Source organism: Artibeus jamaicensis, unplaced genomic scaffold (assembly GCF_021234435.1).
Source record: "Artibeus jamaicensis isolate MK-2021 breed Jamaican fruit bat unplaced genomic scaffold, CSHL_Jam_final contig_332, whole genome shotgun sequence".
Classification (NCBI taxonomy): Eukaryota; Metazoa; Chordata; class Mammalia; order Chiroptera; family Phyllostomidae; genus Artibeus; species Artibeus jamaicensis.
The window spans coordinates 16,633,720-16,661,442 of record NW_026521788.1 but is presented as its reverse complement, the minus strand read 5'-3'; the positions used below and the strand labels follow the sequence as shown (position 1 = coordinate 16,661,442).

Here is a 27,723-nt window from a genome sequence, read left to right as displayed (position 1 = left end):
AGTCAGTGGGGTTTGGGGGAGCCATTTATGGACCCTTACAAGAGTAATCTCCCAGAGTTTTCCCTGTTCTTTGGTCTTGCTTACAGTAAATCTCAGGGCCAAATGTCTGATTTTGATTCTTATGTGCTGTTAGACAATCTTTTCATTGCCACTTTCTTCAACATTCTTAGAATAAAAACACTGGTTTCCTAGAAAAGCTATAGCAATTACATAGCACTTGGAAGTAAACACTCTATTTTCAAGTCATAAAATGGTATAAGCCTGAAAAAATTTGCAAAACCATACTAATTCTTCAGTAAGTTTACATTTCAATTACTGCAAGACTGAAAGACTTTAAGTAGGCCATATCAGCCACACTATACAGGAAATTATATCCTAGGAAAGCTCGCTTTTAAAAATAGGCAAAGGAAGAAAGGAAGATTGCCAAAACACACAGCACTTCCCATGTGTTTTGATTTGAACACAGCATCTGTTTTATCAGGTGCAATCTGCGATTCGAAGGCTTACAAGGAATGGTAGTAGTTAGGGTGGAAAAAAGTAAATTAATAAAAATGTTTGCTTTCTGAAAATAATTTTGAAGTAGATGTCAGTAGCATTTAGGTAATAACCAAACAGCTCAAAGAAAATGGTCTTTGGGACAAGTTGGACTGGACTATATATATATACTCCTTAACCCAGCAGAATCAAAGCTGAGAAACTAGACCAATCTACTTAAGAAATGTACACATTCTTGTAAACACAATTTAGTATTTGATATACACTTAAAAGTCAACTCTTCTTTCTTTACTTAGTTATCCATTCATTCCAAAAATATTGAGTACCTACCATATACCATGTGCTGCTATATGTATGGGAATATAATGATTAACAAAACAATAAAACTATGGTATGAAAGACAAAACCAAATAAATAATATAATATCAAATAGTATGAGAGGGCATTAAAAATATAACAGGAAAATTTTAAGAAGGTTAATTTTCTTTTTAAAAAACCCTATAAGAGGAAGCAAATTTGGATGGGATTGCCATACAGGAAAATTTTACGAGGACAGAGCTCTGACAAAACTGTTATCATCAAAGGTTAAACTGAATAACTAAGCTTAGTTGAAACTCAGCAAGAAAATAATATACAAATTTTTTGGTCAGAAGTAAATTTAAGCTGGAAATACTTAAAGAACTGCCAAGACTTTACAAACTTTCAAAAACTTCCCATTTCATTTTCAACCATTCTGATCACAGTTGATTTAGATGCTTATGGGTCCTGTTCTAGAACTGGTTAAGCTGCCTCACCGCCCTTGGAAAATACCTATATAGTTTTTGCCCCTGAAGGTCTACCTTGGAATTAATCAGAAGCACATTCACTGGCTGGTTGTGAAAGCTATTTCAACCTTTTTTTGTGTGAAGCTAGGATCCTCACCTATTTTTCTAAAGATAAAATAACATGGAAGAAGAGAAAGAATAAAATATTGGAAACAGAAGCTATCCAATTCCTTCTTTAATGATCCATGTGACCCAGGCAAGTTAATTTACTTCGGAGCCTATAATGTTGGAATATTTTCCCACCTACTTTATTGACTTGTAGTGAGAATCAGTGAGATATTGTGATGTGCAGAATAATGTCTCCTCGCCACTCCCAGAGTGTTCACTTCCTATGCTGAAGTGTGTGAGTGAGTTAGTTTACATGATAAAGGAGAAACCAGGTTACTGATGGAATTCAGGTTGCTGATCAGATGACCTTGAGATGGGGAGAGGACCCTGGATTAGTCAGGTGAGCCCAATGTAATCACCAGGGCCCTTATAAGTGAAGAGGGAGGCAGAAGAGAGAACCAGAGAGACCACAGTGTGAGAAGGTCTCAGCTCAACATTTCTCACTTGAGGAGAGCCCTAAGTCAAGGAATGTGGGCAGTCTGTAGAAGCTGGAAAGGGTAAGTGAACCAATTTTCCACTAGAGCCTCCAGAAGGAATGTAGCCCTGTGGATCCATTTCAGATTTCTGACCTATAAAACTGTAAGAAAATAAATTTGTGTTATTTAAGCCAGTAAGTGGTAATTTGTTACAGAAGCAATAGGACACAATACTAAAGTATTTTGAAATTGGTAGTGAATTACAGAAATGTAAAATGTTATTCTAATATGATATCTCAGTTTAGTCTCTCTAGCAGCCTTGATGGCATGCAGTTGGTCACAGGAGGTCTTCAGCGTTGTATCATCTTTCCCTGTCAAAGGCAGATGTCCTGCCTTTCCTGTTTTTAGTACCTGATCATTTTTTGCTTTTAGCTCTCATTTTATTTGTCGAGCAGAGTTGATTACCATGTAGTTATCAAACCAACTCCAGACACCTGCCTTCTGCCTCCCTAGTTTCTCTTCAATTACTCATTATTTTGATATTCCCAAAGAGATGGTTAAGACAACCTTTTTTTAGACTCGTATTACTAAAGCAAAATTATACACAGGTAATTCCCATTTTGTTAATAATGAGTTAATCACTAAAATCAATTGTGCAAGGCAATATGTAAAGGATATAACTAAACGTACACAAATAGGAATGTATAGATATTATCAACACACCATTTTATAGTTTTTCCATTAGTTTGAATAAGCATGTTAATGAATTCTCTTTCATAGGTTAAATTATCTTTAATTTATAAAGCACAATTAAAATTTCAGGGTCAGACCATTCTTATTAATCCCAAATTTATAGATAATTCAGTAATAAAAATTTGAGTGTCGTATTAAGGGAATAAAACACATAAATCCATGTTTTTTGAGTCTTTAAAAATTAACATTAACAAAGTTAAATTGATGTATAGTAAGAAAGGGACTAATATTTTATAATGGTTCTTAGGCCAATCCCTAAATAATACCATCTTTTCTGCTCTTTCAACATTAATTTACACATGAAAGGTCTATTTCTTTTGATCACAATTTATTATACCTTTATATTCCTTATTGTCATCTTCTTACCTTTAATTTTTGAGGATGGTATTTATGTATATGCTGATAATATCCTCATATTATCTGAGTGTCTCACCTAAACTTTTCACAATTTGTACTTAGCTTTGTTTCCCCTCAACAAAATCACACAGGTTTGTGAAGGAAGACAGGAGAATAACCTAAGCACAAATAATGCACAAAGACCCACAAACAGAGCCACAGTTATCTCATATCCTGGGTCTATACTACTTTATAAATGAAACGGACCCCAAACTGAGAACCATATTACCCTGTACTTCACTTGTACAGTTAATCAGACTCTGAAGACCTCAGTTAATAACAGTATCACAAGTATTCTCCCCAAAAAGGAGGAATATACTGAGCAGTACATTTACTACGTACTAGTCAGTAGTTATAATACCACCTTCATTCATATTCATGGTATTTGGAAATGAAGAGCAACTCATTTTTATTAATAGAAAACTGCAATTCAATTAAGATTTCATGGTCGGGCAAAGTGTTGTCTATGAATTAGTGCAAGGTTGTTTTGCTTTATTTATTTAATTCCTATTAAATTTGTTGGTGACATTGGTTGTTAATAGAATCAAAGGTTTCTAGTGTGCATTTCTATAATACGTCGTCTATATATTGCACTGTGTGTTTAACCACTCAAATCATTTTCTGTCACCAAATATCTGACCTGCTTTATCAGACCCTGCAATGCCCTTCCCTCTGGTAACTACCACACTGTTGTCTGTGTCTGAGTTTCAGTTTTATATCCCACACACGAGTGAAATCATATGGTTCTTCGCTTTTTCTGACCTATTTCACTTAGCATGATATTCTCAAGGCCCACCCATGTTGTCACAAATAGGAGTATTTAATCTTTTCTTATAAAAAATTGATAGTACTGTAATTTTATATCTACTGAATCTAGTAATGAAAAAGTATGGGTGGTATTTCATGTTTTGGGGTTTTCCCGTCATTTTAATAGTAATTAGTTTTCAATTTTACCTTACAAAACTACTGGTCTATGACCTTGTGGAAATTTAAAAAATCAAAACTGGTCCTTTACTATGGGTAGCTTGAGAAGCACTGTTAACGTAAGTGCTTGTGTCCAAAAATGAATGTATACCAGAACTATAAAACAACAGTTGGAGCATTTATTATAACATGTATTAAAATATGTCCCTTCAAACCAGTTATAAAATCACTTTATATTACTAGGACATAAAGTCATTCCATCTCTTAAGGCTACTTCACCAACCCTAGATCTAAGAGATATATAATAAAAAGAACAATTTCGAAGCTCAACTAAGCAACTTCTCTTCTATTGCTAGACATATTCTACCATTTTGATTGATTTGTATATACTTCACTTCAAAAATTAGTTTTATGGAAAAGAGAAAAAACAACTATCAAAGTTCAATGAAGTGGTTAATTATAAAAGTTTCATACTCCCCCTGCCCTGCCTGGAAAAAAGGGACCCTAAACAAATACTATAAAGTATCATCATCTGATCTCTGACCATTTAAACAACTGGATGACTAGGCTATCATCGAAGATCCCTTACAAAGAACCATGGCTATGTAACCCAAAGAAATGAAAACAGGTACTCAAAGAAATCGTTGTACGTGAATGTTTATAGCGATACGTGAATGTTTATAGCGATACCCTTCAGAATAGCCAAAAGGTAGAAATATTCCAGATGTTCATCAGTGGATGAAAGGAGAAACAATGTTGTATATGCATACAGTGGAACATTATTCAGCCCTTGGGAGGAATGCAATATCGATACATGTTTGTTACAATACAGATAAATCTTGAAAAACAGCCTAAGTGAAAGAAGCCAGATGCAAAAGGTCATGCATAATTCCATCAATATGAAATATCCAGAATACTTAATTCCATACAAGCACAAAGCAGGCTGATGATTGCAACTGTCAGTAGTGATGAGGTACATGCATATTTAAATCAATTAGAAAGTGACAGAACACCTACGAAAAAAGGAAAAGGTTCTGGGGCCATAGAGATACATTCTCAGTGTATTTATAAATGTATAAGACTATAAAACTAGACAATGAATAAGAGATAATTCAGTTACTCATTTGGGAATCACACTTATTTAAATGCAAACTCACAGTGCACTATTTTTGACACTCCATTTTGGAATTTACTTTTAAAGAAGACTAATTTCAGCCTTGGCTGGTATGGCACAGTGGATTGAGTGCCAGCCTGTGAACCAGAGGGTGGCTGGTTTGATCCCCAGTCAGGCACATGCCTGGGATGCAGGCCAGTTCCCCAGTAGGGACACACAAGAGGCAAACACACACTGATGTTTCTCTCCTTCTCTTTCTCCCTCCCTTCTCCTCTCTCCAAAAATAAATAAGTAAAATCTTAAAAAAAAGACTAATTTTAGTACTTCACATTTATATTACATTTTTAACCCAAAATATTATGCCAGCTGTTTCTAAAATAATGAGTTTTTCTAGTGTTGTACATAATGGGTACGTTAAATTAAAATTAATTACTCATAAAACTATACTTACATATTCCTTCACGTTTTTGGTTTTCACAGTTTTGTATGAATAATATGCAGGATACAGCATTCCAAACACCAACCTAAAAGTGAAAAGTACAAGACGATTAATCAGTACTTTTAAGACCTCATGAAAATATCATCTAACAGAAAAAGAGAAAGTACATGGAACACACATGACACTGTCAATTTGTATGAATACAAACTTGTGTATAAACTAAGTCTCTCAGAAAAACAAAAGGAAAATACACTGATTTTTTAAACAAATATAATTTCAATATTCCAGTAGAAAAATGCAAAAAAAGAGCCCCAACCCTACTAGCGAGAGGTAACCACAGACAAAACTTTACTCTATGCAAAACCCTACTTTTATCCATGTGTAATAGACATCAAACATGACACACACAGTTTGTGGCAATGGAAAAGCGGTCGCTCACTGCTAATTATAATGACAGTGCTGGGAAACAAGGGTTGATACATTTACTGCAACACACACATTAAAATAACACTATTTTAAGCATTTATAAAATGGCTAAATCACAACTAGGACTTGTTTTCACGCCAGCTGCTAAGGTTATTTCACACATCCCAGGTCCCAGGGATATGTACATACACATATAATGGAAGAAAAGACACAGAAATGGCATGACACAGAATATATATGGTTTACAATCAGCATTTTCACATACTGTATCATGGGAGTTTCCGTCCTCAAATATTATTCTACTGTATTATCTACTGTACAGCCTATGCTGAGATTCCCATTGTTTATTTAAATAATCCCATATTTATCAGCATTTGGTTAATCTCCTGGGTTTGGGTATTGCATGTAAAACTGTATATGGATATTCACAGACCCTTGACCAGCAGGCTACGGCATTTGTTAGATTTGCCGCTGTGAAGTGCTGCCCCTTCCCCCTTTTCCTTGCTGTGCTCTTTAGACATCACTATGCACAGGCCACATTTAAGTGGGGAGTTATGCTCCATTTTGAAGGCAGAGTACCTATATAAGTTATTTGGAATTTTTGTGCACAGGAATGTTATCTATTCTCCCCTAGTTATTTATTTATCTAATGATTTAGTTGTATCACCATAGATATGTTTATTTTACACTTGGGTTCTATTCCAGTAATACTTTATTTTGTTGCTCAGAGCTTTGAACACTGGGAAGTCTTTCAGTAGGTTCCTGTGTCCATTTTACATACCTCTATAACTGAAAGGGCTTTAAAAAAATGTGTTACTTTCTGGCATTGCATTATGTACCAGGCTCCTACTGAGTACTTCTGCCTCATTCCTGGAATCAGCTGTTTCTCCAGGATGCTTTCTTTGTTTTATTGCAGGATTGTATTTAAGGCCAAGATCTGGGTGCTTGGTATGCTCATTGTTACTGGAATATTGATTCTAGGCCCTTCTTTGTCTATTTTTACATGTTCACCAATATTTTTCTAGGTTACTATTATCTTTTGATTTTGTTTATGAAGTTTGCTGAAGTACAGATTATATTATGTTTGCTAGGGCTGCCATAATAAAATACCACAGGCTGGGTGGCTTAACCAACAGATAATTATTTTCTCATAATCTGGAGGCTAGAAACATAAGGTCAAGGTATTGGCAGGCTTGTTTCTTCTGAGGCCTCCCTCCTTGGACCACAGATGGCTACTTTCTCCCTGTGTCTTCACATGGTCATCCTCTGCTGTCCGAGTGTGTCCTGGTCTCTTCCTGTAAGAGGACCAGTCAGAACAGATTAAGGTCCACTCCAAGGACCTCATTTTAACTTAACTGCCCTTTTAGTCAAGTCACATTCTGAGATAACGGGGGATTAGAACTTTAACATATGATTTTTGAGGGGCAATGGGGCACAATTCAGCCCATAACACATATTGTATATTTATGAATTTTTACATTAAATAAGTGTTTGCATTTATACTAAATAAGCCTTTCTTATACTGAGAGCAATTAAATATCTACATCTGAAATTATTAGTTTGTTTCCAGTTTATCTATTTATTTTATTTTGGTGAGGGGCAGTTAAGTCCTGGGTAACCTTCTTATCCCTGAAGCCTGCAGTTTAGGCTGATGTCACCAGATCTAACGAATATCAAGTCTTCTCCTGCTGGGAATTTTATTCATACCAACTGGCAGCCATATTGGTACCAGTCTCTGCTTTACCTAAAAATACTACCTACCCTGTGAATGCTACTTTACCAGAAGCCAATCCCTAGATTCTGGATAATGGGATTTTTAGTTTAGCCACAGGACCCAGGGCTTTTCAATTTAATAAAGCCTCCCCCTCCCCCTACCAAAGGCAGAGATTTCCAGTTTAGTAACTTCTAAGAAAGGAACTAATCTCTAACCTTAAGAAATAAGACATCAGTGAGAATAGAACTACTGCCGTGTTCATCCTCACTGCTGACTCAAGTGGAATCCCACAGTTACCCATCGAAGTTACAGTTTACATACTTAATTAATAATTTCAATCCACTTTGTATTTCCTTTAAAATCAGATCACAATCAATGTATTATCTTCCATAGTCCCATATACTCTAGTACCACTGAATTTAAACTTTAAACTCAACCTGAGATTCCTCATTTCCATCAGTGGACAGCCATCTACACGAACCCAATCTACAACCCAGTCCTGTTGGTTTTCCTTGGTGAGAGTTCATGCATCCCACCACTCTTTTAGTTTCAAACCAGTGGCTAATAATACACCTCGGTTCATGTCATCTCATTGGAGTCACTCACTAGTTTCTCAACACACGCCTCTGGCTCCACTGTCAGATCGATCCTCCTAATGTACCTGCCATGCTGCCTTGCTTTAATGCCTCTCACCCTCTTGCCAATGAGCCCCTGAAGGAAGTCATCAGAATCAGAACATAATCTGAAAACCACTATTTTATATAAACCATCTAAGCCAGTATGGTTCCTTCAATATTGTCTTATATCACTCCTTCAGTCCTGGAATGTTTGCTCCTTGCCTGCAATGCTTCCCACTCTCATCTTTCCTCCTCTCCTTTTTATTCTTCCTCTTTTCCCCTTGCTTTAATTAATTCAACCCTTCCCCCAATTTGACCTCTTCCATAGACTTCTAAATTACTCTTGTTTTGAACTTCAAAATTTGTCAGGATTAGTCATTTTGCCTTTAGCATATTCTAATTCAAGTTATTTGATGTGTTATTTTAAGGATATAACTAACTTTCAAAACAGATAATTTTCTTACATTTAGTAAGGACTGGGTGCTAGTTGATATTATGCATATAGGTGCTTTGCCTTTATTTTTTAACCTCTATACTGAATATAGCCAGTCAAATGAATAAAACACAATATTGCTAACACCTAATTTTTGTAAGAATAGAAAGCAATAATGTGTTTCATTTGGAATATGGGAAAGATTAAATGTCTTAGTGAATAGTGGGACTATTTTTAAAGACCCCCCACTATTAATATTATAATTTATTACTGCTCCAATATGAATAGTACTGAGTAATTTATTACTAACATCTGTAATATTTTATAGTTTATTTTCTCTAAAAATTGGGTCCTACTGTATATGTTTGCAACCTGGGAGGTCGGGCATAAGCCAACGCATGAGCAGTGTATAGAATCAAATAAAGGTTATTTTAGAAGGCCACCTACAAGATAACTTATGGTTTATAAAGGAAGTTATTTGCTACAAATAAAATTCACCTATAAATGTGAATATTGCTTCAGTTATAGAGGCGGAAAAAAATAGTTACTCATAGCCTCTTAGCCTTATTTTTACCTAAAGAGGGAGAACTCTGCCAAAATACTCATGACACCCTTTCCTCCCATTAAGGTAAAGTTGCCTATATGAACACTGACTACATTGAAAAACACTACTTAAAAAAACAAAGAATTTATGGAAATTTAGTTGGGGAAATGCTCCTTACATCATTTTTCATATGTGGAAAATACCTGAATTAGCTATTTTCTGGACAGATATTTAGAGACAATGCATCCTTCACCAAAATTGAGAATAAATGGCACGTTCAAAGACAAATCTCAGAAGCAAATATTGAGTGCTCTCAATATTAGCATGCCATTTAAGCATACAAATTATCAGCATTTCATTAAAAAATGATTAGAGCTTGCTTTTGTAATTAAGAACCTAAAATCAGCTTACCATAGAATTTTTAGAAGATGTAGGAAAGCATTAAAAGACAAAAACCACCAGTAATTCCATTATTTAATGAACCATCTTTCTTGTTAAAGGCTATTGCACACATTTTAAAACATATTTGTTATAATTTTGTAAGACTTTTCATAAGTCTGACATCTCAAATGCTTTAAAATCCTTAAAAAAGCATCAGTAATTGTTTAATAACACAACCAATCAAGAGTTAATTTACATTTAAATGAGTTATAGCACTAATTCCAAAAATCTAAACTTCTTTCTTGATTTTTGTCATTCTTTAAAAATTATGAAAAATGAAGACACAGAAATAGAATAGTGTTAATATAAAAAATCCCCCTATACCTATCATCTACTTTTAAGAAATATTAACAGGGATCCATTCTTAACGTTTTGGTATAATCTTTTCAAGTTTTATTTTCCCTAGAAAATGTTTCTAAAATTTTTAAACAACATAGTTTAAAGACAATATTTTCAAAATATAGTATTCATGACATAATTTAGCATAATTAATTGACATCTTAGAGCCTATAGATTTCTACCCTGCCCTTTCACTGTTACATTATGAGCATTTTCTTATATCTTTAAATATTCTTTAAGAACATAAGTCAACAACTACATAGTGTAGTATTCCCTCATATAGATGAAAGTCAGTGAAATCATTTCCTGTATGTCTATTATTTTAATCCTATGATGAATAATCTTTCTGTAATTACTAGTAACAGCAACTATTTATCCTAGCCACTAGACCACCAGGGAGTCCTAACAGCAACTATTTATCAACATTTTATACTAGGCAGGATGTTAGGCACTTTCCAAAAGGGGTGGGCTAACGTAGATTTACAGTAGTGAATATGTGAAAAAGTTTTTTCTTGTATTACTTACTATATTACTTTCCAGTACAACACTGTAAACCTACTTTTCCCCACTCCTGTATGTGAACTTCCGTGTGTGAGATTTACTTTGGAATTTAGCAAAATGAAAAGCTTACTGGTTGCCAGGAAGCTCAAAGCCAAAATCTGCTGCTCAACTATACCAACTATGGTGGGTGTCTTGAGGCTGGCATATTTACCCTTGTATTCTCCAGTGTTTCATTTTTTTACTTTATTTGCTATTTTTTCTAGTCATAAGTCTCTTCTTTTTATTTTAACATATACATTTGGCAAAAGATTTCTCAAATAATTTGAAAGAACACAACAAAGTTCAGGTAGTTAAAATGTAGTAGTCACTGCAATCAAGCACAAAATTCGTCTCTAAGATCCCAGAGAGCAAAGAAAAACTGTTTAGGCAGCTGCAACTGGGAACCACCAGCAGTTCCTCAACTTTGCCACACATCAAAATCACCTGGAGGGCCTTTTCTTCAATAGCGTTTTTTATTGTTGTTCATAAATTTAATATAGATTAACTTAAATAACAGAATAAGGTAGAAAATACAAAATAGAAGTATTCTCCCATTTTGAAACAATCTATTTCCCCAAAGATAAGCATGGAAACACTTTCTTGATATCTTATAGTAAAATAATTTAAATAGAGAAAAAAGCGTTAACAAAAAGTAGAAATACTCTCAGGACCTCATCATTTCCTAATTATTTATTCCTAATTATTTTACTATCTATTTGCTATGCTCTTAAAGTTATTTATATTTATACTAGCTGTAGAAATTCTAAGTATGCCGTGCATATCTCTTCCCAGCTCCTCATTCAGTGACATCACATTGGTCACTTTAAATAGGCTTCTTGTAGGGAGTAATTATGTCATGGAGATTAGCAGATGATATGAATCAGTCCCCTTTCCTCCAGTCGTTAAGCATCATGGGCACACCACTGCCTTTATGTGTTCTTTGTCAAGGGAAACTATAGTATGTTTCTATCAGGAGGACAATGAAACACTGTATGCAGTGGGAATTCTCAAAACTTAGTGAAATCATAAAGGCAAGCTATAATGGCAAACGAGTTTACAAAGGGCTTTAAAGCAAAATAAAAAAGATAATGAGGGCAATAGTTTTCAGTCCTGTATCCTAGTTCAATTCTGTTTGAATATTAGGTGGGTAATATTAACATAGACTCAAGGAATCTAACAAAATATAATCAGAATCTTAAATAATAAGGAATCCTAGAAATTACCTAATCACAATAGCTTTCTGACTTTTTTTTAAAGCAGTATTTTCCCTCAAAGGAAATCTTTCTGAAGAACCTCAATGAATGAGACACTAATGCAAATTAATAAGAGACAAATGTAATTAAGTTGTTTTTAGAGACCTGAATTTCATTGATTGTAGAATCCTCGGAGAAATCCTAAATTCTTGAGAATTATTTCAAAAGCATCTTCTCTAAGTGGTTCGGTAACTCCCAGAGTTGTCTGTGTAGAAGAATCAATTGGGGAATGAGAATCTTTGGAAGTGAGGCTCCAGAATTCGTATTTCTGAATTCTGCATCTTCAACAAACTAAGGGTGACAACATTATGCTTACTTTTTTATTAAAACTATGATGAAGCAATATGCTTCATCAAAACAGTAAGCAATATGCTGTCAAAACAGTAAGCTGGTTTCACTCTGATTGGATTTTTAAAAGTAATGTGAAAATGACTGCAGTTACCTTGATTTTTGCCAAGCTCTATCCTTAAGACACTAAAATAAATGTAAGAGATTGTAGGGAAAAGAGAAAGTGTTACATAAACTCAAGTGACAGAATTTAATAAACCTTTAAAAATAATGAATTTGTGTCTGTTCAAGGCCGAGTGATACAAGTGGTGGCAGGTGCAGTGATAACAGTGTGCCCATGACCTTCCCACGCGCCAGGCCACTGGCCGTGCAGCCATTATCTACAAAAGTCTGCGCACTATCACTGCCAATATGCATTTGTCGAATTTCAAGAAAAAGAGATTTGTTGCTAAGAATCTCTGATAGTAGAGAACTCCCATTCAGTAAAAAACAGTTAAGTGGCCTTAAAGAGAAATATGAAAATTGCATAGAGGAAGAAAAAGTCAAACCCATGAGGAAACCCAAATCCTAAATTCTATAACCAATAATACGAGTGTAAAACTGCCAAGGAGAGGAAAAAACAGTAAAAATTCCCTTGAAAGACTTCATACATATTTTAATTATAGTCATCAGGAGCTATGAAGGTTGGAATTTTCATGGTGTCAGAGCTAGACTACTAAATTTACTCCAGAGCTTCTAATTTCTACTCTAAAAGGACGGCTGAGATAAAACCAGGGGAAAGAGATCAACCCACAGTAAATCGAAATGTACTTCATCATCCTTTCACTCTCTTCTCAGCCACTCCCCACTCCTCACCACCAGGGCTTACTGTGTGGTAGACCCAAACCAAAGAGAAATGTTGAAAAAGGACGCTGAACTCAAAATAGAGCACACTACACTACCCGGGACTGCAAACCCTTGCGGCACTCAAGTAACACCACATCCTGCAGACGAAGTTCCATAGACTGGCTCACACAGCTAAACGGTGATGATCCCCTCAGTCTACAGCCTGTCCCAGTTTACCAGGAGTAATTTCTCTGTTCTGACTGTCATTACAAATAAGAAATTCATAGGTAGGTAGGTATTTATTGTTCTATTTCTACAGATAACAAAGGTATGAGGATAAGACAGATTGATATTCTTAGAAATTAAGCAGCTGGCAAGTGCGGAAGCCAAAACATAATAAATACAGACTTTCTAATTTTAAGACCTGTTCTTTTTTCTGTATACCTAAAACAAATAACAAAAACAAAAATGAAAACAACCCTTTGTACTTTATACAATGTATAACTAATAGCACACAGATCCTCAACATTAGTAGCGAATGAAATCAACATTCAGAAGTTATCTGAGTAATTGTAATTGTGACCTGCCAATATACGACTATCATATATAGTAAAAAGACATCTGAGACCCATTTTGATATTGTACAGAGTCTACCTAGAGGAATGTCCACAACTTTAATCAACATTCATATAATCTCCTATTAAACTGGTTAGGTGGCTATACCTGGAGTTTAGAATTACATCACCTGACCAACTGCTTCCTGAGTAGTTCCTTTTTTTTTTTTTTTAAGATTTTATTTATCTTTAGAGGGGAAGGGAAGGGGGGGGGAGGGAAGGAGAGAGGGGGAGAAACATCAATGTATGGTTGCCTCTCATGTGTCCCTGCTGGGAACTGGTCTGCAACCCAGGCATGTGCCCTGACTGGGAATCAAACCGTGGTTAATTTGGTTCGCAGGCCAGCACTCAATCCACTGAGTTACACCAGCCAGGGCTTCCTGAGTAATTCTTAACTCAGAAGAACTGTTTTCTTTATCTCAATCTTTAAGCACAAGGATCTGTTAGAACCTAAACTTACCATTAGCCTCATCAACATTGAAGATAATGAGAACTCAGTTGTAATCTAAGGTTCAAAAAAGGTTCTGATGAAGAGAAATTACACACAAACCACTTCTGAAAATGTTGAGAAAATACTCTTCAAATACTTGTGCCTCTAAACAAATAAGATGAGTAAGAAAAAGCCACAAACACAGATTCTATCCTGTTCTGTGCAATTCATTCAGTACAATGTGATGACGAAGTGAACTTCCGTGAAGTGAAGTCATCTAAAATTGCTGTTAAGTCTTCCCACTGAATATTCACACCTACTGTGCAATCCAAGTAACAGTCACCTACAGTCACTTCACAGATGAGCACAACTCTTTACCTGGCTCCACCTGATCTAAAGTGAGTTTAATATTGTGCTTTCAAAAAATTTCCTCTCCATTACACACAAAACAGGATCACTGAGAGCGTACTACGAGCCAGGTACTGTGTCTTCTAGCATTTGAGACACAACAGTGAACTCGCCACTGTTTTTAATTTAAATTTGTGATGACTTGGAAATCAAAACATACTATTTTCATATTTCTTAAACCACTTCCTTCATGTCAGTTGTTCAAATCTTATTGTAGTACCTCCAGTATCTGCAACTCAGCAAAATTTTCTGATGCCACTCCCTGGGCTAGAAAAATCTCCCTCTTTATGTTGAGAACTCTCCCTTTTTTCCATAGACACCCTGAAAAAAGGGTTACTGTCTTTCATTAATGAGGTTGAAAGAAGGTTTGCTCTCCTTATTTTGTGTAGCAAACAAACAATAACAGAAATTAAATTATAAAAAACTCCAACCAGAACATAAAAATTAAACACCGTAAAAGCATTTAAAAATATTCTGTTCTCTTCTCTTGAGATGATCAACTGATTAAATGTCTAAGTACTTGCTTTCTACAAAAAAATTGGAGAGGTGGTAGCCTCATCCTATCTTGAGTAACAACTAACACAAAAATAAAGTAAACATGTGCCACAAGAGCTACACCACCACCTAATTTAATTCTGACATCAGTAATCACAGCAGTACAAAACCAGCATGCTGGCTGGTTGGCACTACCCAGCCTTCTGCCTCTTAGGCAACATCACTGATTGTTTCATGAAAAGCAGTTTTGGATGACCCCGCTTCCACTCTTGAGAAATGATATGTTTAATAATCTCTACCAATTCTGACTTGGCTGCTTTTCTCCCTAAAAAACAATATTAAAATGATGAGACAAGTGGCAGTTGATCTATCAATTGAAAAAAAAAGGGGTGTTAAAATTCCTCATCATGGGGGACTGGTCTATGGTAAAGAAACTGAACAGAACTGACAATTAAATGCAATGCATGATCCTTGACAGAATTCTGTATTAAAAACAACAGTGCAGCTACATAAGGCAATTTGAATATGAATTGTACTTTAGGTGTTAATGTCTTAATCAATGTTACATATAATTTTTTTAGGCGACAGCAGTCTTGTGGCTAAAAAAAAAAAAAACAATACCCTTGTTTAGGAGACATAGTAATTAGGACCAAAATGTCATAATGTCTTATGTCTTTTCTTGAAATGTACAACCACTCAAGTTTTAGGCCAAATTTGAACAATCTCAATTTTTACTCAATTGAAAAAACTTAATAGTATACAATAAAAAAAACTAGCGGGCTCTAATTCTTTCCCCAAAGAAATATAAAGAGGATGGAAATGTGGTTCAGCATTATATAATTTTGCCACCCACTCCGGAAACAGAAATGAGTGCCTAGCAACAGCAAAGGGTCATCTCAGGAGAGTGCTGATTGCTCACTGGAGCGTTCTAAACACAGATGCTTTTCCATCCTTATCACTTCCAGTCCCTGCTAAACACACGCTGGTTACCCTGGATCCCAATGCCTCCTAATGAAAACCTTCCTCCTATGACAATCAGTAACTGCCACGCAGGGCAGTCTTTACTTGTAGGTTACATCTTGAAAAAGAGTCAAAACAAATTCTGAAACATCATAACAAAATAATGCATTTTGTGATAATATATCTGCATTTTTCTTCCCCAGTGATCATTTTTCTCTTAACATATAAAATGTTAGTGTTTTTGTTGATATTCTTCTGATATATCACTGTCCCTGTACCCCGGTTTTAGCATTCAGCACTTAGTAAACAGGTTATGCGTGAATGAGCCTAAAATATTATTTATGCTTATTCTTATGGATGGTTATGGTAGTAAAGCTTTTCTTAAAATAGTAATCTTACTGTTAAAGAATAGATTTTTATTTTCTTTAAATGCATACCCCATTCAAATTTTAGATAAAATTGGAAAAATCTCCAATTCCTAACCAGTTTTAAAGTTGTTGTTGTTTTTTTTTAAATATTTTATTTATTTATTTTTAGAGAGAGGAGAAGGGAAGGAGAAAGAGAGGGAGAAAAACATCGATATGTGGTTGCCCCCTCACATGTCCCCAACTGGGAACCCAGCCAGCAACCCAGGCATGTGCCCTGACTGGGAATTGAACCAGCAACTCTCTGGGTCAGAGGCCAGTGCTCAATCCACCGAGCCACACCAGCCAGGGCACAGTATTAGCTTGATAAGCACAAATAAAGACACAGAATGCTATATTTCTTTTCCCAAAACTATGCAAAGGGAATGGAAACATGGTCCAGCATTTTGTGATGTTGCCACCACTCCAGAAAGAAGAGTGAAAGCACCTTTCTCTAGGTTTCTTGGCTATCTGCATGAGTCCTCTACTCCCTCTTTGGTGTGAAGTCCCTTGCCCATTTTTGTTTATATTTTTTTAATGTGAGCCATTTGTCACCTTCATGTTATATTTTCTCCCACTCTGCCTTCTTTTTCACTGTCTTAATGGTGTTTTTTCATGAACTACTTAATTTTAATCTGTTCCAATGTATCATTATCACTCTTCTCATTTATGACTAATGCTTTTTGTGACCTGTTTTGACTGTTTCCCTTATTTCAAAGTTATAAAGACATTTTCCTCTATTATATCCAAGAAGCCTTGTTGTTTTACTTTATATCTGCAATCAGACTGGAAATGGTGTTTTGTGTATGGTCTGAGTTGGGGGCTGTGATTATACAGCTATATGGACACAGAACCATTATTGTAAATAACCTTTCCTCACTGCCCTGTAGATGGGACTCCAACTAGAGTCTATGCGCTTTCATTGGCTTATTTGTCTATTCTTGTCCCAATACCACATTGTCTTAATTACTGTAGCTTTGTAATAAATCTTGCTGTCTGATGAATTCATCCCATTATTAATATCTAAGTATGTCCACTATTTTTATTCTTTTCTCTTCTGTATCAGGATTGTCTTAGCTATTCTTGGTCCTTTGCATTTCCATATACGTTTTAGAAATAACTTGTCGATTTTCTTCTCTTCTGAAGGTATACTCACTCCCTAGTTCACGTGAACTCACCCAGTTTCATCTCTTTAATATCCATAGCCAATCTGTCAAATAATCCTTTGCATTATATATTTAAAATAAATCCAGAATCTGACAGCTTATACCAACCTGGTCCAAGTCACTACCCAGCTTTCTCTGGTCCCCAGGCTTCTCTCCTTGTGCCTGTATAGTTTATTTTCCATAGTAGAGGGATCTTTTAAAATAAAATCTGATAATATCACTCTTTGGCTCAAAACCCACCTCACTCAAGAGTAAATTCCAACATCCTTTACAAAGGTCTAAGGTCTATATATCTGGTTACATTATTGCTCTGCCCCATCCACTGACCTCCTATGCTGAGCAGAACTCCGCCTTGGGGTTTGCACTTGGTTGGCTCCATTCCTGGGATTCTCTTCCCAGTTTCTGCATGGCCAAACCCATCACCTCCTCAAGTCTTTGTTTAAAGACTCACCTTCTTACTGAAGCCTTTCCTAACTACCATATTTAAAATTGCAAGGTTAAATAAAACCTCGATTCCAAACAAGATGCTTTACTTTTAAATTAGATTTATTGGAGTGACATTGGTTAATAAAAATCACACAGGTTTCAAGCATACCATTCTGTGATGCATCCATCTGTATGTTGCATTGTGTGCTCACCACCCAAAGTCAAATCTTTTCCCATCACCATATATCTGATCCCCTTTATGCTTTATCACCTCCCTACCCTCTTCCCCCTCGTAACCACCACACTGTTGTCATGTCTATGAGTTTTTGTTTGTCTTGTCTGTTTTAGTTGCTTTGTTTTATATCCCACCTATGAGTGAAATCATACGGTTCTTGACTTTGTCTGACTTACTTCAAGATGCTTTATTTTTACTGCAACACAAAACGACAAACTATGACCCATATTAACCAAAAGCAATTTAAAAGGCAAAGTTTCCTTTTTTAAAAAAATAGCCAATTCTGTCTTGCTTTGTTAAAAATAAAATAGCAAGGAGCTTAACCCAACATGTGATAACTACCACAGAGCAGCAGGTGATAGCTTCTTTGATGGCCATTGATACTCTAGTTTTTTCTTTTTAATTTTTAATGTGTAAAGAAAGGACTATGTAAATCAAATGTCTTTGCTTTAGTGGCATTTAACTAAATGTATACACATACAAAGTTAATTGGGAAGTTTTCTCAAAATCCTAAGGCATTGAGGTATTTTTTATAGTACTTTCACCAAGTGTTACTTTCTAAATTTTACTATATAATATTTGATGCATGTTAGAGAACATGTATAATACACATGCAAATTATGAAGCCTAATAACACATGTGAACCAACACCCGAGTGAAGATGAGAATGTTGCCAAATACATCTTATTCCCTCCCCTCTGTGCTGCTTCCTGACCTGAAAGGGCTCTGACCACCCTCCTTAGTTCAACACCTCGCAGTTGCCGCTGTTCCTGCTCATCATTTCTTTCTCTCCCTAAACCTGTTCTTCTTCTCAAGTTTCTTATCTCACAAAATGGCGATGCCTCCCACTCAAGTAATCTAAGCCTCCCATCTGAAATTCCTTGTTCCTCCTCACATCGAAACAGCAGGTTTTGTCAAACTCCTGCCCCTCCTAAAGCTGTCTGTCTGTCCCCATGTCCGATACACATTTGCCTTGGCCTTAATTCTGACCCTTCTTATTTTTCATGGGGACTCTCTGCCCTCATCAGCACTTTCCCCAGGTCCCCTAGTTATATCATTACTTAAACTCTTTCAACTGTTTTTCCCTGCTTTCTCAGTAAAGAAACAACTCATCAAGCTATAGAAGGTTACACCTTCTCTAATCTTATCTTTTGCATCTTGGTGCTCCAATGATGCTGAACTACTTGCTGTTTTCCTGTGAATCATGTGATTTTTGTCTTTATGCCTCGACATATTTTCCCCCCTTTAACTGGGGCCTCGTCTCAAGGAAAATTTCTTCAAAGAAGGCGATAAAAGGTCATTTTTCTCTTAGAAAATGTCCTTACCTCCCTAGGTTAGGAACTGCTTCTCCCTGGTTTCTACAGTATCTTGTTTGTAATTGATGTCACGCCATTAGCAGTATGACTTTGGGCAAGTTGTTAAGCTTTTGTTCTATGTGCTTTTCTGTTAAGATGCAATAATAATAGTGACTACCTTGCTGTGAGCATTAAATGAGTTATGCTAGGCACATGATGATACGAAGCCCATACATATGTTAGCTAGTATTACTGTCCCACAATCTCCATGTGCTGGGTATCCTTTCTGGACCAAAGCTACCAAGTTGAGCTCTGCATCCCCAAAACCTAGAACACTCTCTGATATACAACAGGAGCTCAATAAATATTTGCAGAAAGAATAAAATTAAAAATAAAGAATAAAATTAAAGAACTCTTTACTATACGTAGAAAGGCAGGACCAAGTATTTTGTAGGCATAATCTAATAGATAAATATAGCCTCAGCTGAGTCCAGAAAATGAAAAAGTGACAAAAGAAATTGACAACGTGCTAAATATTCAATCTTAAACAGTTCTATGACTTTCTTTTATGACCTTTAAGAAACTGCAATGGTCATTAGGATTAGAAAATTATGGCAGCAGTAGTATTTTTTCTGGCAGGTTACATGTAATTCACCACTTAAAAATATGTGTATCAGCCCTGGCTGGTGTAGCTCAGTGGATTGAGCACGGGCCTGCGAACCAAAAGATCAGGGTTCAATTCCCAGTCAGGGCACATGCCTGGGTTGCAGTCCAGTTCCCAGCAGGGGATGCACAAGAGGCAACCACTCATTGATATTTCTCTCCTTCTCTTCCCTTCTAAAGATAAATAAATAAAATTAAAAAATATATATATATATGTATCAGCAACTTTAATTCTCAATTTGACATACAATGACGTCTTTTTTACATCTTATTTTGAGGTTATTAAACTATAACATCAGAAGAGCAGTAACAGAATTCTTACTTCCTTCAATAGCATGTCTTAATGTCAACACACATATAAAAACAGCTATATTTTCCAATATTATATTCATTTGGATTAATGGTTGTTTTCCTCATATCAAATTCACCTTAATTTTGTGGAGAGCATCTACTCTCAACTTGATTAAAACATATTTTGCTTCATTAAAAAATTCTTTTCACGGAATGATTTTCTTGTTAATGTCAAAGATCTACCTTTTATTTATCTCTTATTTTTTCGTATCCATAGCAACACATTGAACTTTAAATACATACCATACAGCTTTCCTCAGGAAAGGAACATAAAAGAAAAGTTGGACAAATTCCAACAATTTCTTTTTAAAACATACACATCAGCTGCAGAGAAACATTAAAAAAATGAACATTCCTCCAAGGATTGCTTCCCAGAAATAGTATTGCAATAAGTCATGTGTGCCTATATTTGTTACTGAGGAAAAAAACCCACTTTTAGAAAATATATTTGTTCTTTACCCAAATGTTTAAACCTGTGGCGACTGTTCCTTAAGAAATTTATTCTTTAACAATCAGCCCTGGCTGGTGTGGCTCAGCAGACTGAGTGCCGGCCTGCGCGAACCAAAGGGTTGTTGGTTTGATTCCCCATCAGGGCACATGTCCGGGTTTCGGGCCAGGTCCCCAGTTGGGGGAGTGTGCGAGGCAACCAACCACACATTGATGTTTCTCTTCCTCTCTTTTTCCTTCCCTTCCCCTCTCTCTAAAAATAAATAAATAAAATCTTAAAAATGAAAAGCAGTCAAATCAACCTTTTTAATAAGCTAAAGGTATGCTACTTTTTCTAGTATGAGTCATGGTCATCTAAGAACTGAAAAATCCCCCATTTTCTTCTTCACTTACAATCAGTTTACTTTCTCACTGACCAAATAGAGGCAAATGAAACAAATCATCCTAGAACTTGGGTCCATTTATGAGGAAAAGAGAGGGAAAAAGTTGCTATAAGTTAAATATTTAAAGATGATACCTGCAAATTTTGTTATTGCACCACAAATTAAGACTTTAGGTCTACTAGCACTGGAAAAAAACTTTAAAGCACCAGAATCTTTCCAATGTATGAAATAGCTAGAGAATAATTCCAAATAAGAGAAGGCTGCTGTGTGATCACAATATTAGAAAGGTTAAAGAAAGCCAATGTTCTTTTCTATGTGTAACAAAATCATGATAGCACGTAAGTTTTGAGGTGGTTTGTTATGCAGCAACAGATAACTGAAAGCAGGAAAAAACAAACAAGCAACTGCAGGTGGCCTTGGGGGCAGCAGTTAGCACAGACTCTCTGGGACTAAAGTCGGGGCTGAATCAACACTGCCGGACGGGTGGCTGGGGAGCACTGGGAGGCATAATGAAACATAAAGGAAGATGGCATCAGTGGCAGGAGGAACAGCTAGAGGAAGAGGACTGTAGGGCTGCATGCAGTGACTCCGACTGAGCGTGCGGTGTCCTGTAGCCTGGAATGCACTCTGAGACGGAAGTGAGGCGCTGAGATCGTACCTAGGTTAGACAGGGCTGGCAATGTAGGCTCACAAATGTTTAGAGTAACCTTACTTATGTTAAGGTCCATGAGTTGGTGTCGAGAGAATATTAACATATAAAACAAAGCAACAAAAAAGAAATAAATACATTTCAGAAGTCTGTTTTGCCTCGTCTTTCATTGCATTATAATTCTACTAACTCTTTAATGAAAGGGCTGCAACTCTGAAATACTCTTTAGTGCCTTGCTATAATGCAAATGGACTGTTTAAGGAACAAGGACTGATAACATATTTCCGTATAAGCCACGTAGGTATAAAGGATATTCACACAGATTATCGTATTTGTGTCTCTTGACAACCTCTGTGAGTTAAGCAAGAGCAGAACTGTCTCTATTTTTAGGGAAGAAGTTAAGTCATAAAACTACAAAGAAGCATTGATATCGCTTGTAGTGACTCAAAAAGTAACCATTGGGATACTAATTTTATGAAACTCTGAAGTCTGTATATTATAAATAATCAGACGTAAAAATACTAATGTTTTTACCTTATATACAAAGAATGAAGGCAGCATAAATGTGTATTGCTGCCCATGTGCTCTTCAGCCAGCCTGACAAATATGGCCTTTTACTGTCAGCTAGACTGTGTTCACGTGCTGGCTGGGAATACACAATGCCATCCCCAGGTTGAATTTCCTTCATGAAATACTATAGAGAGTGTTGTAATAAAATCCACACATTCCTTCCACCACATTCCTTTCCTTTAATATTTCTGTAATTCAATCTAAAAAGCCCCACCAAGTTTTTCTGGAAAGACTACTTTTTTGTAGATCTCTCATGTTGCTAGTTGCTAAGCTTCGAATATTTTCTAGGTACTCAAATGTCTTTGTGTTAATTCAACCAGTCACTAAAAACCAAACTAAGGGTATTTTACAATTTTTGTTTCATTGTTTTAAAGTGGTAACAGTATTTGACAGTTCAATTCTACGGTATTTTTGTGACGTTACTATTTCTCAAGATATTCACCCCCAGGTTTTCTATTTCCTAACTTCTAGTGTGATGGTTTCAAACCTGGTTGTGCATTCTGAGTGCTTGGCGAACTTTTAAAAATAGGATGCCTAGGCCCAATCCCAGATCCATGAAGAGAGAGTCTTTGGGAATGGGGTCTAGAAAAGGTGTTCTAAAAGCTTTTAAATACAGTTTTACATTCATAGAACTCTTCATCTAAATGAAGATTCTAACACATGTCTATGAAAATGGATACTCTTAATTTTTCATGTGTTCAGTTAAAGCAAAAATAACTGTATTAAGATTTCTGAGATGAAAGTTATCACTTTAACAACACTATTTTTCAAATTAAACAGTAGTATTAATTTTTAACATTTATAAATCTATATAGAACTGATTTTCTGGTTCAAAGATGTAATTTTAAAGTACCCCATCATACAAAATTCCTTACCATGGATGAGTAAGGTTAGGAAATTTTATCCATTTATCGGGAAGTTTTAGGATTAGTTTGAGGAACTGAAGGTTAGCAAAGCATAAAACTGTAACCAAAAAAAAAAAAAAATCACTGATTTCAGAGCCTATCTGTAAGCTACCACTCTTTTATTTGTTTTTCAAACTAGAAATCCCCATAGACAGAACTGGAAGTCTACTAACTAATGTCTCACTGTTATGTTTCGGAGGTGCTGTGAGGCTCTGAACGTCCCTCTCTTCTACCAAGTAAGCACAGCACATGGAATGACAGGGGAGCAAGGGACAGGCCAAATAAGTCCTGGCCATCAGTGGGTGACAACTATATTAGGCACATTACCCCACAGCAATGCTGGCCCCGTAGAGAACACAAATATCTCCACTTAATATTTTTCACCTTCTTCCTATTGTACAAATGATGTTCAGTGTGCATAAGGAATCAGAGCTACTCATTAGCATTAATGTTAATGTTAGGAATTATCTCATTATATCCAATTACAGGTTCCAACCCATCCTAGATTCTAGGACTAATGTTACCTCCTCTTCAATACTGGAAAATTGCTGTGAAACACACAACCTAAAAGTTAAGTTATTCTTATCTAGGCATTAGGAAATTTTAAGCAATGTAACATTTTTGGACCGCTAAACTATCAAGATGGATAAGCAACATTGTTTAAGAATACAAACCGAACATTAAGAATATTATTCTACATTTCAACATCAATATCATCTCTTAGGTCTGTCTTAATATGAAAGTAGCCATTGTGAAAGCACATTAATTTATACAGTTTCTAAGACAGTTACTTGTTATAGCCATATCCCACACATCAAACAGGTAAACAAGAAAACTACCGTCATCTGAAATAACTAAGGAAAAAAAAAAAGAGAAAGCTTTTAAGTGGCCATCTATGTACAGACTTCTAAAACTTTGAAAATCCTTTGGGTAAATAAGACACTAGACATTCTTTACTGGGCTCATACCAGCTTTGAGAAAAGGAAGGGACGTAAGACAAGCCTGCCTGGTGATTTCACAGTGCTTCTGGCCTTCTGTTCGCACACTCTTCACGACAGGTGCAGCCCCTTCCCCCCCTCCATCTGGGGCCTGGCTAAGCACTAAAACTGGCCTCCACACCAGCAACGAGCATATGGGCTAGAACAGGGGCGGCCATCTTTTTTTCTTGCTATATCTGCTCCCTGCTGTCTTAGCTTATCCCTTTAGTTACCGTAGATATGTTGGTATTGACCCACTGCAAGTGTTAAGCACTTAAAAAAAGTAACAGTGGATATGAGGAAGATATGACAATACTTCTAAATTATGAAGCATAATGAAGTGAATTAGTCATCCAACTTCAAAGTAGAATACCACCAATACCATTATTACACAGCCCTTTCTGCTAGGGCACTTTCTCAGAGCAAACTCTGATCCTAAAATTTGTGTTTATTATTTTTTTTATAAACAGGTTTTGCATATATGTATATATCTAAATTACATGTTTAGTTTCACCTATGATAAGACCTTTAAAATGCTATCATGCTAAACGCAATCATATCTTGTTCTTAGGAAAACTAGTGTTTTGGTTTTTTTTTTTATCATGTTAATCCATGTTGATGCTTGTAAGTGATATCTCATTCAGTTTTACTTCATTATGTAAATATACCAACATTTATTTTCCCATTCACTTCTCCACATCAATTAGTATTCTTGGTAGATTTCTGCTATAAGAACTTTCCTGTAAATGTCCTTGCAAATGTCTCCTGGTCCATGTGCCTAATTCTACTCAGTTATGAAACTGCTAAATTATTGGGTATGTGAATGTGGACAACTGCAAATTAGGGCTATATTGTTTTCTAAAGCAGTTGCAGTATCTTACTCTTAAATAGGCATTAAAAACAAAAATCCTGTTGTTCTACCCATCCTTGTCAACACTTGGTATTTTCAGACTTTGTAACTTTTGCCATCTAGGAGGAGGTGTGAAATAGAATTTCAATGTACTCTTAATTTATGTTTTCCTGAAAACTAATGAGTTTCGTGTATCTTTCAATATGCTATTTCCACTGGTTTCCCCTTCTAGGAGGGGCCTGGTTTATTTTGTGCATATCACTTTAGATTGTTTATTTTTATCTTCTAACTCACTGCTTTGTTAGTTATTTATGTTACAAACTGTCTTCATGTCTTACCCTCACTGGGCCACAGTTCTCAGTGCTGGCTTCCTCCACACACCCTTCCCCCAAGCCCCCAACCTACTGATGGATAGAGAAAATTAGCACTGTGGGTCTCTAAATTGTTTTAAAAATTTTATAGCCTGAAAGTGATATTTAGAATGAGGTATTTCCATATAGATTGGCAAAGATAAAATTATTGTTCGGGATGGTGAATGTAGCAGAAGTAGATATTTAACTACCACTGTTGTTTCTCCCATCCAAGTACTAACCAGGCCCGACCCTGCTAGCTTCCGAGATCAGACGAGATCGGGCGTGTTCAGGGTGGTATGGCCGCAGACTAACCCTTGTATTTCTCAATGACAAAACAAGGAAAACAGCAGAACCTCTATTATTAGGATGCTACGAGATATAAGCAAATTAGTTTAAAGGGGCTTAGAATGACGCTTGATACAGAATGAGCATCAGATATACATTAGGCTACATTCATGTCACTTCTTTTATGACTTATACTGAGGGGTCTGAAAAATTCTTCCCTACAAAATCATAATCATAATGATATTCTATATTCTAAAAGTTTAAATGTTTTAGGTTTCACATTTAGGCAGGTAATCCATTAACCATTTAGTTTTCAGTTTGCTATGAAGGATATAATTCCATTCTCCACCCCTGCAAGAGATTACCAAGTTTCACAACACTATTTATTAAATTATCCATCCTTTTCCACTGGTTTTGAGTACTACTTCTGTCACAGCAGATTTCCATATATACCTGATTAGTTTCTGGATTCTTGATTGTGTTCTATTAAGTCTATTGTCAAGCACTGCACAAATACTACATTGTCTTAATTACTACATTGTAATAAATCTTAATATTTAATAGGGCAAATCTTCCTTCCTTGTTCCTTGCCACTGTCTTGTTGATTCCTGAACTTTTGCTTTTTCCTATGAACTATTAGGTTCCTAGAATGCAAAAACAACCAAAATTTTGTTGGAAATCCACTGAATTAATAGATCTGTTTGGGAAGAATTGATAATCATCAACTATTATTGATACATTAATATAACCTATGTATTTATTAAGATCTTTTATTTTTTTGTCTTTTTATTTATTTATTTTAAAGATTTTATTTATTTATGTTTAGAGGGGAAGGGAAGGAGAGAGGGAGAGAAATATCAGTGCATGGTTGCCTCTCATGCATCTCCTGCTGGGAACTGACCTGCAACCCAGGCATGTGCCCTGACTGGGAATCGAACTGTGATACTCTGGTTCGCAGGCCTGCACTCAATCCACTGAGCTACATGAGCCAGGACTTAGATCTTTTATTTTTTAATCACGATTTATAACTTTCTTTGTGATTTTTATTCCCAGTATTGCAGTATGTCTCTTAACAGGATGTGATCTGTTTAATTGCTTGTTATTTCTAGCATTTGTTTTGTCTATATATTCCCTCACCTACTGCCTTCTTTATTTTGGTCTTTTATAGCCCTTTAGCCTCCTTTTTATATCTATTAATTTGGAAACTTAAGATTATAGTTATAACCTTTTTACTTATATTTTTATGATTATATCTATAACCTTTTCAAATTATTATATCTTTGTACCTTTTAAAGTAACTTTTTAATAATTTTTATATCTTTGCACATAATAGACCATACCATTTTCTCCTCATCTTTACTGAAAGTAAAGCAAAAAAAGAGTAAAACTGGACAAAAAAGTGAAGAAAGTATAAAAGAGAGGACAAGATGGTGATGATATACTTTGAAGTGAAGGAGCAGAAATAAATTCTTCAAAGGAAGAAACAGAATGTTTTCCTTCCTAATACAGTTCTTTCTATCACATACTTAACGTGCATCTAAATATATGTGATCATGAGTTCAGCAGAGGTCCAGGTTGGAGATGTAAATTAATAAGAGTCCTCACAGGAGTGCAGATAGAAAACAGAGAAGATCTAAGAACTGAGACCTGAACACGCCAACTTTAAGAAGTTAGGGCATGTGGTGGTGGAGGGGAATGGGGCAAGGGAGACTGAGAAGGGAGTAGCCAGTGAGTTATAAGGAAAGAAAAGCAAGGTCAAGTACTTCAAGGAGAGAGTGAGCAATTGTATCAGAAGCTGCTAAGTCAGATGGGGACCAAACAATCTGGCCATATGGAGGTCACTCACTGCTGACCTAGAGGCAATTTCAATGAAGTGGCTGGTGGTGGCAAAGCCTAAATGGTATGTGTTTGGGAGCGACTTGAAACAGAGGATTTGGAGAAGAGAACAGAGGACTATTCTTTTGTGGA

The 27,723-nt window shown here is 35.9% G+C and overlaps 1 protein-coding gene across 3 annotated transcripts in view; it reads right to left on the bottom strand.

Annotated features, from left to right (window-relative positions):
* REEP3 (receptor accessory protein 3) overlaps positions 1-27,723 on the bottom strand; it is a 75,038-nt gene that overhangs the window by 42,226 nt on the left and 5,089 nt on the right. For all 3 annotated transcript variants that reach the window (XM_037158689.2, XM_037158691.2, XM_037158692.2), the window contains exon 2: positions 5,482-5,554. In XM_037158689.2, coding sequence (XP_037014584.2) covers positions 5,482-5,554 — 73 coding nt within the window. The remainder of the gene's footprint in view (positions 1-5,481; positions 5,555-27,723) is intronic.